Source organism: Rhea americana, unplaced genomic scaffold, assembly GCF_003343005.1.
Source record: "Rhea americana isolate MKP2758 unplaced genomic scaffold, rheAme1 scaffold_687, whole genome shotgun sequence".
Lineage (NCBI taxonomy): Eukaryota > Metazoa > Chordata > Aves > Rheiformes > Rheidae > Rhea > Rhea americana.
Genome location: NW_028186853.1, coordinates 12606 through 25791, shown reverse-complemented (window position 1 = coordinate 25791; position 13186 = coordinate 12606). Strand labels below are relative to the sequence as shown.

Here is a 13186-nt window from a genome sequence, read left to right as displayed (position 1 = left end):
GCTGTTCTCCTGTCCTCGCGCCGCGACCGTTAACGGCTGCCAACCGTCACCGGCGTTTAAACGGCGGGGCGGGGCCCGCCGCCATTGGGCGGCCCGCCTCTGAGGTCCGCCCTCCGCGGCGACTCCATTGGCCGCCGCTTGRCTGCCTGCCGCCCCCATTGGGCGGCCTCGCTGCGGCAGCGCTGCCGCCATTGGCCGTGCGCCCCGGCGGAAGGGGACGGAGAAGGGGAGGGAAGATGGCGGCGAGCGGCGGCGGGGTGCGGCTGTGGCGGCCGGCCGCAGCCCTGGGCCAGGCCGCGCGCGGGATCTGCCTGAGCGGGCGGGCGGCAGCGGTGCGGGCCGAGGAGCTGGCGGAGCGGCTGCGGGCGCAGAAGAGCGAGCGGGAGAAGCGCGAGGTGAGGGCGGCGCCGCGGGCCGGCGGCGGCGCTGAGGCGCGGGGACTACAGCTCCCGGCGCGCCCCGCGGGCGCGGAGCGGCGCTGCGAGCGGACTACAGCTCCCGGCATGCGCCGCGGCAGCGTGGGCGCCGCGCGGCGCCTGGACTACATCTCCCGGCGCCCCCCGCGGCGGCCGCCGGGGTCCCCCCTGCCCGCGGCGGYGGGCTGAGGTGGGTCGGGCGTGCGGGGCTGCAGCCCGGCCCAGGCCCGCGTCGTTCCCCGGSTCGGTGTGGGTGCTCTGCCCTTCCCTCTACCTCCCAGCCGGGACAGAGCATTGAGAACCCCCCTAAAAGCCGAGGARCTGCCCGCGCTGTCGGTGCTATTTGTTGTCTCAGACCTTACGGCCGTCCCTTCCTTCTGCGGCCTTGGCCTCCGCTCCTTGGGCCGCTGCCGGCAGGAACTGGGTGACGGCGTGATCGAGGTGTCGCCGCAGCCGGCGGCAGGCGTCGAGGCGGCCAGGCGAGGGGGGAGGCCCTGAAGCGGCCACCCCGCGCGCTGCCAAGCGAGGCCCCGCGGAGGTGGTTGTTGTGGTGGGACCCGGGGACGGCGCGTGGCCTTTGTCACCGTAGGAACCGACAGCATCACAGTCGTCCTCGGAATGCTGCCGGGAAGCGAGGAGCAGGTGGAAGGCGAGCGAGTTGTGTCAGGCCACGCGGGAGCTTTGCGCGGAAGCCAGGAGTTGAGCCRCAAAGCGATTCATCCTCCGCTGTGCGGGTTTTGCTCTTCCCGCAGATCCCCAAAGACCCGCTACAGAGACGGATCCAAGGACTTGCCGCGCTGAGCAAGCAGCTGCAGCGAGTCCACCCCAAYGTGCTGGCCAAAGTGCTCCGGCAGGGAGTCGTGTACCAAAATGATGAGGTCGTGGTGATCAATAAACCCTACGGCCTTCCCGTGCACGGTGAGGAAAAGCTGGTGGTGCCGTGCAGCGTTGGCGCTAACACCAGGGCACAAGCATCTCTTCCGTTGTCTTTCTTGTAGAGAAACCTCTGCTGATTTTCCTTCTCCCAAACTGTTGGGGATYGTGTAGCTTTAAGCGTTGCGAATGTAGTAAACGCTGCTGCTGAATTACTAGCTGCTGATTTAGAGTTTATGAGCYGCTGGAGACCATAGTGATCTCACGTGATCTGCACGGCGCAGGCTGTCRCTTTGATTTTAGAGTGTCATGAGCTGAAAAAGGACCTGGGTCTTGGGGGAATCTCCTATTTAACTGGAAAGGGGAAACTGGAAATGGCCCCAGGGTGCTGGCAGGGTATCTTCTGTCTCTTTTCTCATTACGATAAGATTTTTCCCCTCCAGCTTTGTGCTCCAAGAAGCATTATGGGCTGTTTGTCATCTTTGCCCCCGATCCCATATTGAGATGGCTTGAACAGTCTGTCTTGGAAATGGAACAGGTAGYGCAGCCCCTTTTAGCAATCACCGTTGAAAAAGACGGTGTAGGAATCCTAYCCTGTCGTGCCATCCCATCCTCTCGCCTTGCGGGCAGCTAATTTAAGGGCATGAAGGTACACGGAGAGATGAGTATCTGCTCTGATTGCTTTGCTCCTCCTGGCTTACGCAGGTGGCCCCGGGGTCAAGAACTGCATCACTGATGTGCTGCCCATTTTGGCCAAGATGCTGGAGAACATGAAAGCTGAGCCCTTGCACCTGTGTCACCGGCTGGACAAAGAGACCACAGGCGTGATGGTCCTGGCACGGAGCAAAGAGGCAGYGGAAAAGATCCGTCTCCTCTTCAAAACTCGACAGGTGGAGAAGATTTACTGGTAGGAGGGGTTTTGTGGGAGAAGTGTCTCTGAAGGGCCTGTAGGTTCGAGCAGAGTCTTTGCTTCTCCTGTGGTGGGGCTGGGTACAGGAGCAGGAGAGGAGTAGCTGGAGTGACTGAGGCTCTGCAGACCTTGGGTTTCTCCCYGCCAGGGCAATCAGTTTGGGGGACCCAGACCCCGCCGAGGGGGTTGTGGAGATCCCCATCATGGAGAAGGAGGTGCAGAGCCACCAGTCGCACTACAAGGTGAGCGCTCGGGCCCTTGGCCCCAGACRTCCGGGCTCCTCCGCTTCTCCTGCCTGCCCGTGAGCCCACCCTCTCGCTCTGCTCCAGATGACGCTGTCCCCGAACTACCGCCTGGCTCCCGAGGACGGGAAGGTGATGAAAATCCGCAAGAACCGCAATGCCGAAAGCGCTGTGACGCGGTACCGCGTCCTGGCTAGCTCTTCCGCCTGCTCTCTCCTGGAGCTCCAGCCCRTCACGGGTAAGGCCTGGCATCCGCRCTCAGGGCGCTGCTTCGTCGGCCCTGGCCGTGCTTTCTGCGTGGCTCCGCAGCCGAGCGGTGCTCAGAGCAGCCCTGGAAGCAGAGGCTAATCTTTAGACTTAAATCCTTTTGGACGAGTGGGAAGCTCTGGGCACCAGCTGCCTCTTGGCGATGGTTTGCTGCCACTCTCTGGTTGTCGGCGATCTCGGCACAGGATTATCCGGTGCCCTTCTGTGAGGGTTGCGTTGGCGTGTGCCGGGTGGGCAGCAGGCACGGAGCGGCGGCAGTGGTAACGTTTCTCCTCTCCCCACCCTTCCTCAGGAGTGAAGCACCAGATCCGGGTTCACCTGGCCTATGGCTTGGGGTGCCCCATCCTGGGGGATCACAAATACTCGCACTGGAGCAAGCTGGCGCCCCAGGTAGGGCTGGGCCCGCGCTGGCGGGGAGTCAGGGCAGGATACGGGGGCAGATGGAGCYTCCCAGCGTTTTGTGGCCTCCCCACCGCAGCAAAAGAGATCGGCTGGTGGGAGGCTTTTTGGCACTGTTCTCACCCCACTTTCTGTCCTCACTGCAGAAGCTTCCTGAAATCACCTTGAAGAGGCTGAAACTGGAGCAGACGAAGGCACGCCACCTCCCCCTCCACCTCCACGCCCGCCGGCTCTCCCTGCCCTTGGGCACCGGCGAGGACAAGTGTATAGACCTCGTGTGCAAACCACCCTCCTTCTTCAAAAACACGATGCTGAAGCTGAAGCTGGAGGTTCCTGAGGACTGAGAAGAGGCAGGACAAGCCTGGTACCGTGCCTCCCCGCATCTCCAGCTTGTGGTAGCTCTGGCTCCCGCCRTTTGGCAGTGGAGTCCGCCTTGGAGCCAGCAGCGTGATGAGAACTACAGTCTCTGCTGCTTGAGAGAGACCTTGTCCACTGGGTAACAAGTTTTGCTGGCTTCAAACCAGATAGTGGCATGTGTTTCCTGCCCAATTCAGTGCAGGAACGTGACTTATTTAGACAAACGAGGCTGGACAGAAAGCGGTCTCGCTGTCCGTGCTTCGGACTCATCTCTGAGCAATAAAGGATCCTGTTCCTGTCGTGCTGACGGTCCGTGTGCTCTCTGTGGTCAGGCCAGGAGCGTCTCGGGTCCTGAGCCGGTTTGATCGGCCCTGGGCGCTGTCCCTCCTGCGCCGGGTGCTCAGCCCTTCTGCTGCCGCAGGGCTCTCAAATTTGGAGACGCCTCCGTTCGAAAACCAAACGTGTTTTGGCAGTGGCTGTGGATTTGTTTGTTTGTTTGTTTGTTTTTGCCATGCTGAGAGACCTGCACAGAGCCACGGCATCGCGAGCAGTTCCTTGGCTTGGCCAAGCCTCTCCGGGACTCTCTCTGCTTGGCGCTGTGGGAGATGCCAGCACGGGGCTTTCCAGCTAGCCGATCTCTGCTCTGCAGCGGCGCTGAAGCCCTGCTTAGCGACAGGGCCCCGGGGTGGGGGTGGGGGATTTTTCCTCTCCCTGCCGCCCCCCCTGATTTCCATATCTCTTATTTTTGGATCCTGTTATCTGGATGCCTCTCCCTCTGAAGCTTGCCGCCTCGTCCCCGCTCTCGTGTGGGCTGGTGGTCCCTCGGAGCCAGGTTCCTTCCCCCGCGCGGCAAAGCCTCGCGCCGCCGCTGAGAGTGGGGCGAGGAGGGGGGGCGAGCGGAGAGATTGAGAAGCTGCAGTCCGGGGGAACCGGAGCTAAATTCTGCCCCCCCCCCCCCAAAAAAAAAACCAAAACCTCCCCCCAAAAATGCAACCTCGGTACACGAGGTGAAAATAGCTTGGGAGCCCCACGCCCCTGCAGCATGCTGCTAGAAATACATCTGCTTATGAGAGAGGCGAGTAAAACCACAAGGAGCCGGGCCACGAGGCGGGCGGCTGTGGCCGGGCAGGAATGCCGCCTTCTCGGCCGTTGCTGCGCTGCCCCGGTGCTCGGATGGCTCCTTTTATCCCCTATTTTGGGGGGTGCTATTTGTGTCTTCCCCGGGGAGAGGTTCCCCCCCTGTAATTATCAGTCGATTTAACTCATGGTCTAAGCTGTCGTTTGCAGCCGCCCAGTACGTAACGCTCGGCGAACGACTCCGTTGGCTCTACAGCGTCGCGCCTCAGACGGTCCCGGAGCCCCCAGCGGTAGCAGCCGTCTCCTCTTCGACGTGGGCCGGCCCGTGCCGCCGACCGCCAAGATGTCCCTCTCGCACACGGCCGCCGAGTACATGCTCTCCGACGCGCTGCTGCCRGATCCCGACGGCTCCCGGGCCAAGGGCCTGCGCCTGGAGCTGCCGAGCGACCGCGTGCTCAAGTTCGTCACCGTGGGGCTGCCGCTCTTCCTCGTCTCGCTGGCGTTCGCCCGCGAGTTCTCCGCGGGTGAGTCGCCGCGCTGGGGAAGGGGGACCGGGAGCCGGGCTCCGTCTGCGYGCCGCGGAGAGGCTCGGAGAGCTGCGGAAGGGTCTGGGCTCGTGCTTCGAGCACCGGCAGGTGCTGCCACCGAGCAGCCGTGGCGGCGAAGCCCTTAGGTTTGCACCATGGTGCAACGCAAAGACGGACGTGGACATCTGGAAATTCCCCCTCTTCTGTCTGGAGGGAATTAACTGCTTGCTGGTAAACATTTATTGATTAATTACTGCGAGCCAGGATGGTGCAGCAATAGGAATAGCAGTGCTGGGGGCTGCAGGGAGTTGTTTCGGAGCGGGAGGGCGCTGCCRTTCAGGTGGGATCTCCCGGAGCCAGGGCTGCTCCGGGAGGGTGAAGCCGTTGGCTTTCGCGGGCCGATGCGGTCGGCGGCGCTGGTGTTTTATTTTGAGTCGCGGGTGATCTCGCTCTTCTCTCTCTCCCCTCCACGTGCCCGGGGCGTTTTCGCTGTCCCCGTGTCCCCTGCAGGAGCCGGGCCAGCTCAGAGAGTGCGCTAACAGTGCTCGCCTTGATTGGGGTTTCTTTCCTCCCCCCCTCTGCCCCGGTTGATGGGAGCGAGCCTGCGATTGCAGCACACACAGGGTTTCTTTGATAACACAATCGGATGCGTCCCTGACCTCGAGCTAAATCCGGACTCGGCTGACTGTCTGCTGCTGCCCCTGGGGGTTTGGTTTCGCTCTGGTTTCTGGCCCATCTCCATTAATTCCCTTGCCACGGTCATGCTAAAAACGTGTGTGTGTGTGTGTGTGTGTGTGTTAGGAGAGCGATGGAAAAGTCCTCGCTCTGCAGCACTGTCCCACTAAGAGCCAGAAAATCCAGCAACGGAGAAGGGTGGCTACAAGACCGCTGTGAAACAGGCTTTTCTGCCCCGTTTCTGAGCGGTCCCTTATGTATATAAATATATACGTGCTTTCCGTGGGTGACACGTGTCCTGGCCGGACCTCTGAGACTGAGGTTTGTGGCCGTAGTTGCCTCCCGTCCAGGCGCTGGGCTCCGCGCCAGGGTGGACCTGCCCCTCCGGCCCCGGTGCCCGCGGGCGCTTGTCCCGTCGGGCTCCGACCCCGCTCTTCGTCCTAGGCTCGCAGATCAGCTGCTTCTCACCCTCCAACTTCACGGGGAAGCAGGCTGCCTACGTCGACACGGCCTGCTGGGAATCGCTCGTCCATCACGGCTTCGACGCCGAGGGACACGCCGTCGCCAAGTCCCTCTGGGCTCTCAAGGTACGGGGGTTTGGCTCGACGTGGGCACCTCTAAATGCTGCACCGCGGGATGCTTTATTGGCCRCTTGTCCCCTTGGCCCAGGTCTTCCCCTACTCGCTGCTCGTCGTTGCGGTGCTCATGTACCTGCCCTACCTGCTGTGGCGCTACGCGGCCATCCCTGCGCTCCACTCCGACCTCCTCTTCATCATCGATGAGCTGGACAAGTCCTACAACCGCTCYGTGCGCCTGGTGCAGCACATGAGGAAGGTCCAGCAGGCCAGCGCTGAGCCCGAGCGCTTCTGGGAGGAGTACGARAGGTGAGGCCACAGCGTGGGGGCACCCTGGGGTGCTCAAGAACCGGCTGCTGCATCACTCCGTGGCCCCTCTGCGTTGCTGCATTGGGGTTACGCCCTCACCTGGGACCTTCAGCGATGGAGGTGGCTCTAATGYCTTCTCTGCCCCCAGGGCCCGTGAGGAGAGATACTTTGAGTTCCCGTTGCTCGAGCGCTACCTCACCTGCAAACAGCGCTCCCACTCCCTGGTGTTCATCTACCTGCTGAGGAACCTGCTGCTGCTCTTGTTCTTGGCTGCCACCTGTCTCTACCTGGTCTTCCTCCACCTCAACATCTTCTTCCAGGATGAATTCAGCTGCTCCATCAAAACGGGGCTGCTCCAGGCCGAGGCCCATGTGCCSCCGCTCATCCCCTGCAAGCTGGCCTTCTTCTCCATCTTCCAGCTCATCAGCTTCTCCGTCGGCAGCGTCTATGTCCTCCTCGTGCCYGTCGTCATCTACAACGCCTTGCAGCTCTGCCAGTGGGACAAGGGGCTGCTCTCCGTCTACGAGATGCTGCCCGCCTTCGACCTCCTCAGCCGCAAGATGCTCACCTGCCCCATCAACGACCTCAACGTCATCCTGCTCTTCCTGCGGGCCAACATCTCCGAGTTGACGTCCTTCAGCCGCCTCAACGCCGTGAGTGCCCTGCGGGAAGCCACCTCCAACAAGCAGGACATCGATACCGTCATCGACTTCATGACACTGCTGGCTGGGCTGGAGACCACCAAGCCGAAATACCAGGCTTGCGCCCCGGAGGTCGACAGCACCGCGCAGCACTCCAACGGCGAGGCCCTGGGTAGGTCCTCGGGCACTTTTTTTGGTAGGGGCGGCAGCTTCGCTCTCTTCTGTCCCTCTCTTCTCCCTGCTCCTGCCACCTGATCCCAGCCCGGCTGGGTCCACCCACCATGGCCATTAACCCTTTGCTGGGACCTTAAGGTGGGGAAGAGCTGGGGCTGGGGTGGAAGGTTGCTGCCGGCTCGGCCTCCCCCCACACTTCACAGCTGGGGATGGGTGCTGGCAAGCCGGGGCTGTGCCGATACCCGGAGCCGGTGCGTGGGCAGGGGTTGCTATAGGAACGGTTTTGCCGAGAAACGGGAGAGCTGCCGCCTTGAGCCCTATTTTTGGCAGAGAAAAGAGCCTGGCCCCAGGCTCAGGGTGGGAAGGGGGCGGGTGGGACGCTGCTCGAGCCCCTGGGTGCTGGTATATTGGTGGTAGCAGCGAAGGATGCTGTGAGGCCGGCTCGCGCCACGGCCTCCGCAGGTATCTGTACCCCACCAGGGATTGCCGTTCTCCCCGGCGAGATTTTGGGAGCCGGGGTGGGGTGGGGGGGGGACACTTCACACGGCTCCCTGCCCCGTGCAGCTGCGGCTTCCAGGCTCTGCCAGACAGCTAAGCTCTCGCAGGGCTGGAGCCGGGACGCCTGGGCACCTTTCCTGAGGTCTGTGGGGCTTCTTTTTTTTTTTTTTTTTTTCCTTAAAAAGATGGATTGAGCTAGATTTAGCACCCGTGTTGTCACAGCAACCACAGGGCTAGTGTGCCTGGCTCTTTGGCTAGTGGCACACCGGCAGAGAAAGCCCCAGAGGTCCCGTCCAAGCTCGCTCCACCACCCAGCTTTAATACTCTCCTTTCCCTCCTGCACAGAGATGAAACCCAGGGCAGAAGCCAAGGAAAAAGCCGCCAGGGACTCGCTCGGCTCCGCCTGACTCCGGCGACCTGCGGTGGCCAAGCGCAACCCGAGCTCCGTGCGGCCCGTTTGGGATCCGGTTTGCCCCCTTTCCCCGGTGCTGGCGTCGCTTGAACGCATTAAACTCGGGTGGTGTCTGTAACGCACGGCTCCAGTGTCGGCACCCAGCGTCGCTGCTGGGTCTTGAGATCTTTCTTTACGTACAGAGTTAAAGGGATGGAGGTCTGAGCCCTTCATCTCTGGCAAAAAAAGCATTTTTTAAAAAAAATCACCTTTCTGTGCAGAAACTCTCGGCTGTCTCATTCAGAGCGTTGGGTGCCACGGAGTGCCCGATTTCACAAAACCGGGGGGAATGGGGGCCAAGGGGCCAYGTGGGAACAGCCCAGCCCTGGAGGGAAAAGGCCCAAAGAATTACACAAACCTTTATTAAACGAGGCTTCCTGCACCTACGGCACTCGCTACGCTAACGAAGCGCCTTGCCCCGTGTGAATCGCTGCCCTGGCCCCAGTGTAGGCCATGTCTGACCGAAGTTATTTTTTGGGGGGGGGGGATTTTCACCCAACGGCTGGGGGCTGGTTTAGGATCCTACGYGCAGCTGGGCAGGGGGAAGCAGCAGTTCAGCCCTCGCCCTGCTCCGGGACCAGCTCTGCTGGGACCACGCCGGCAGGAGCAGCAGCAGCAGCGAAGAGGCAGATCCGTAGCAGTGGAGGCTTTCAAAGCCACTCTCTGACTTCAAGGGCTGAGAGCTGCTTAATTAGGAGGCTTCATTAAGCAAATAGGCCCCCTCCTCCTCGAGGTGGAAAGCGCTAACCGCGGCGCCGCCGCGTAGCCCGGGGTTGCTTGCACAAAGGCTGGGTGAAGCCGGAGCTGCAGGGGGAAGCGGGACAGTTTGGGATGCAAGAGGGCTGGGTGCCCTCGCTCACATTCCCCCTGGGAAAACCAGGGGCAGGTGCAGGGATGTGGAGAAAGGCYCCCGGCTCCCCGGGAGCGCGTCTGTGCGGAAGGGCGGCGCGGGCAGGCCCTGGCCGTTGTACAGGGCGCACGCCTGGTACTCGCACGGCCACTCGGCCCAGGCGTAGCGCAAGCCCAGCGCCGGGGCCCYGCACCCGGCGAGGGTCAGCGTCACCCTCCGGGACTCCACGGCCACCACGGGTGCCGGCACCCACTGGCATGGCGCCAGTGGGAGCTGGCTGGAGCAGCAGACCTGGAGGAGGGAAAGGAGGAGAAGCCTCCATCACYGTGAGCTCCCTTTCTCCCACCCCTGCCTCCTTCCCGCTGCTTCGTCCCCATCCTGGTAGTTTTCCGGGCTTCGTGATGAAATTTTGGGGTTCAAAGAGCAGCAAAAGAAGCGCTGGTGCCATTGCTGCTCCTCACCTCGAAGGCRCGCTCAACCCTCCGGCGCCACACAAGCTCCTGGTTGTAGGTGACATTGAGCAGGTCCCCGGTCGCGTCCCCAGTGGCCCGCGTCGGGTAGGGCCCCTGGAAAACCAGGCCTTTCTCCCCGTACGCCACGGCCCTGGCGCCCAGGAGCAGCCGGCGGGCCACGCTCTGCTTGTCCCGGGGGTGGATGCTGCCGAGGAAGAGGAGGAAGGTAGGCCCAGTCCCTCCGCCGCAGCCCAGCAGCCGCTCCGCGGGGCCTCACCTGCCGTAGGGAGAGCGCTCGTCGCCCAGGTCCGCGGCCACGGCCATGAAGGTGCGCGGCATCCTGGGGTTGGGCGCGAAGCCCACGTCGGCCGTCTGGTGCCAGCGGAGGCGGGCGAAGCCGTCGTCCGGGCTCTGCCGGCGGTACGGGGCCAGCTGCGAGGCAGGAAGAGCCAGGGAAGCGCCAGAGCCCTTCCTGCGCCTGGCGCCTCCTCGCCCTGCGCTTCTGCTCCACCGCTGCCGAGGTGGCGGAGGGGAACCCCGGGGGCTCGGCCTGAAACGGGCTCGGACCCCCCCCCAACCCCGCCGCTACCGCCGCCACGGCGGAGCGCTCGCCTCACCTGCACGAAGCCGAAGGGCAGCAGCGGCTCCGTCTGCCCCGCGGAGCCGGCGTGGAAAGCCTGGCGCCAGTCGGCGACGAGCGCAGGGAAGGTGCAGTTGTAGAGGTCRGTGTGCACGAAGGCGTTGGCCTCGCCTGCAGCGAGAGCCGGGACGGCAGAGGGGAGGGGAAAGAAAAACAAAAAAGCTGCTGAGAACCGAGCCGGCGAGCGGCCAYGCCGCAGCCGGAGGGGCCTTACCCTGGTACCAGGCGATGCCGCGCAGCGTCACGTTGAGCAGGGGGTGGATCATGGCGTTCCAGAGCACGGAAGGCGCCTGTGGCCCTGAGAGATGCTCGTGAGGGGAGAACCTGAAAAAAAAATAATAACCAAAACATAAAAACAAGGCAGAGCTGGAGGGTGGCAGATCCCCCATAGAATATCTGGGGGGCTCCGCTGGCACTTCGAGCGTCTCGGGCACCAGCACGCTTGCAGAGTTACAGCGAGGCAGCCGCAAGCYGGGAGCGCTTGGCTGCATCTCTCCCACCTCCCTGCCCTTTTCCTGCTGGGATGTGCCCTAGGCTCTCGGCCCAGGAGGGAAGCTTTTCCCTGAGCAGGTGAAAAATCCGCGCTCTGATGACTCCGTTGAAGGCAGCTCGAGGGACGGGGAAGCGAAGGACGAGCCAAGAGCGCGGTAGGCGCGCGGACGCTCCGGGGGGTGGCCTGGCGCAGAGCCGGGGGGCCTTTCCGCGCGATCTTCTCCCACCTTGCCGCATCCTCCTGGAGGCCGCACGCCTGCAGAACCCTCGGCGAGGACCAGGCCTCGATGGGGGTGCCGCCCCAGGCGGACTCCAGCAGCCCCACGGGGTACCGCAGCGTCTCRTAGAGGTAGCGTCCGAAGAGCCAGCACAGAGCTGAGAAGTAAGTGAAGTTGCCGTGGCCCAGGATTCCTGTTGGAGGAGCAGCAGGCTGCAGGTCCCCAAACACAAGGTGGTGGGGGGGGGAGAAAAGAGGAGGGTGGCAAGGCCATTTCCAAGGCTTTTCCGGARGCAGATGGTACTCACCAGCCGTGGGGACGGACCACGGCACGTCGACCCGCGCGAGGTCCTCCAGCTCCGTGTCGGAGCGCGCGGGAGCCGTGGCAAACACGCGGACGTAAGGGTAGYGAGCGGCCGCCGCGAGTTCCTTGCTGGCGTTGATGACCTAGGAAGCAGGACAAGGCCGTGAGCCCGAGAGGCCTTTTCCCCGTGCTGGGAATGGGGCTCACCCGAGCTGGCAGCGTGCTGCCCCGACTCTGCGGCACGGYGGGTGGGTGTCACCTGCAGGACGGTCATCGCCATGTTACTCTGGCCGCTGCAGAGCCAGACGTCCCCGAAGTAGATGTCCTGCAGCGTCAGGTTCTCTGAGCGCTGCTCCGCCATCAGGGCGTAAGGGCCGCCGTGAGCCATGGGATCCAGGATGACTTTCCACGTTCCCGAGGGCTCTGAAAGGGAAAAGGACGCTTCCTGGAGTCCCACGAAGGCTTCAGGAGCCTCACGAAAGGGATGGATAAGCAGCTGGTGATGGAGATAAGCATTTAATGAAGGAAAACTTCCCTGTTCGGAGGCAGCCCTGGGAAATGGGCAAGTACGTTTGGATAAGGAACCTTTCCGCATTCAGAGGGTCTCTCCTTTCGCAGAAAAGCGGGGGTTAAAACAACAACAAAAAACTAACTAAATAAAATAAATCTCCAAGACAAATGTGTGTCAGAGCAGAAGCTGCCAGGTGGAGCAGGATTAGAGAAGCAGCTTGGCGGGTGTGACACCGAGATGTCTCCAGCTAATTTTAGAGGTGCAGAACTGAGGCACAAAGAAACTCCGCTCGAGCCTAAGGCAGATTTTTCCAGCCCAGTCAGGAGCAGATCCCGTGGGTTTATCCAGAACGGCTGCCCCTGACTCAGGGCAGAGGAGCAGCCAAGTGCTGGGGGCAGAGGCAGCGGGCGCAGACCTCCCACGCACRGTATCTGAGATACCTTCGGGGCCCTCCAAGGCGCTGGAAAGGCCGTGCTCACAGAGGCAGCGCCCTTTAGGGCTTACGGATAACAGGATCCTCTGAGGGAGACACATCCCCCCCCCMAAAAAAAATAAATAAAAGCCAGGATTGCTCCAGAGGTTTTCCCAGTGATTGCTTTAACAAGGAGAGAAGCTCCAYCCGTGTCCTCCCTCCCGCAGCCTGGCGACTGGGCTCCATCACCCGCTCTAGATCAGCCAACCCTGAGCCGATTTCTTTTATTAGTAGTAGTAGTTTCCCCCCCCCCCCTTAAAAGTGAGGGGCCGGGACTCACCTTTAACTTGCGCCATCTTCTTCATGATGACGGCACCGTCCCGGGCGAGCGAGAGGGCGACRGCGGCACCCGGCTGCCCGTAGCCCCACACCACGGCGCCCGCCGGCTCCWTCTGCAGCACCATGTGGTCCGTGTAATAGGAGGCGAAGCGAAGCGTCGCCCCTGGGACGGCGGAACGAAAACGGCGYGGAAACCCCTCAAAAACCCACCCTGGGCAGCCCGGGGACAGCACCGCTAAGCGTCGATAACGTCATTCAGAGAGGCGGGAAACAACGAAAATCGTGTTACGGCACAGCCGCGYGGCCTCCAGCTCCCTCCCGGGCACAGATCAGCCGACCAGAGCACCTCCGGCGCCCGAGCTGTTCATAAATACGCTCACCAGGGTTTTTTTTTTCCCCCCTGCTGTGAACAGGGCTSGGCCGTGGGTGTGCAAAAGCAGGGAGAAGGCACCAGAGTGGCTCCATGGCGGGCTCCGGCCTCCTGCTCCCCGCTCCCTCCCACCGTCCCCCCCCGGGACCCTCACCTGCCGCCCCGGCCAGCAGCAGCAGGCACATCGCCGGCACCGCCGCCATCCTCC

At 62.6% G+C, this 13186-nt stretch overlaps 3 protein-coding genes across 6 annotated transcripts; 2 read left to right on the top strand and 1 right to left on the bottom strand.

Annotated features, from left to right (window-relative positions):
* The first annotated feature begins 220 nt into the window (after nt 1-220).
* Nucleotides 221-3764, top strand: RPUSD4 (RNA pseudouridine synthase D4). Of its 2 annotated transcripts, none has more exons than XM_085321207.1 (7): nt 221-395; nt 1169-1334; nt 1995-2196; nt 2348-2441; nt 2529-2679; nt 3001-3098; nt 3254-3764. In XM_085321207.1, the coding sequence occupies exons 1-7, from the start codon at nt 237-239 to the stop codon at nt 3449-3451; spliced, it is 1068 nt and encodes a 355-aa protein (XP_085177333.1). In that variant the 5' UTR covers nt 221-236; the 3' UTR covers nt 3452-3764. The 2 variants fall into 2 exon arrangements, with proteins under 2 accessions (XP_085177333.1, XP_085177335.1); XM_085321209.1 differs by lacking the exon at nt 221-395 and adding an exon at nt 586-1058.
* An 85-nt stretch (nt 3765-3849) lies between these two features.
* On the top strand, nt 3850-8774 carry PANX3 (pannexin 3). Of its 2 annotated transcripts, XM_085321206.1 has the most exons (6): nt 3850-4539; nt 4752-5065; nt 6188-6330; nt 6413-6627; nt 6776-7440; nt 8286-8774. In XM_085321206.1, exons 2-6 carry the CDS (start codon nt 4885-4887, stop codon nt 8345-8347), a joined length of 1266 nt encoding a protein of 421 aa, XP_085177332.1. In that variant the 5' UTR covers nt 3850-4539; nt 4752-4884; the 3' UTR covers nt 8348-8774. The 2 variants fall into 2 exon arrangements, with proteins under 2 accessions (XP_085177332.1, XP_085177331.1); XM_085321205.1 differs by having other exon boundaries at nt 3850-5065.
* On the bottom strand, nt 8737-13180 carry SIAE (sialic acid acetylesterase). Of its 2 annotated transcripts, none has more exons than XM_085321203.1 (10): nt 13133-13180; nt 12610-12771; nt 11606-11769; nt 11351-11489; nt 11053-11236; nt 10548-10657; nt 10311-10444; nt 9971-10125; nt 9703-9898; nt 8737-9532 (listed from the first exon to the last, which is right to left on the bottom strand). In XM_085321203.1, exons 1-10 carry the CDS (start codon nt 13161-13163, stop codon nt 9248-9250), a joined length of 1560 nt encoding a protein of 519 aa, XP_085177329.1. In that variant the 5' UTR covers nt 13164-13180; the 3' UTR covers nt 8737-9247. The 2 variants fall into 2 exon arrangements, with proteins under 2 accessions (XP_085177329.1, XP_085177330.1); XM_085321204.1 differs by having other exon boundaries at nt 9971-10104.
* Nucleotides 13181-13186: the final 6 nt, after the last annotated feature.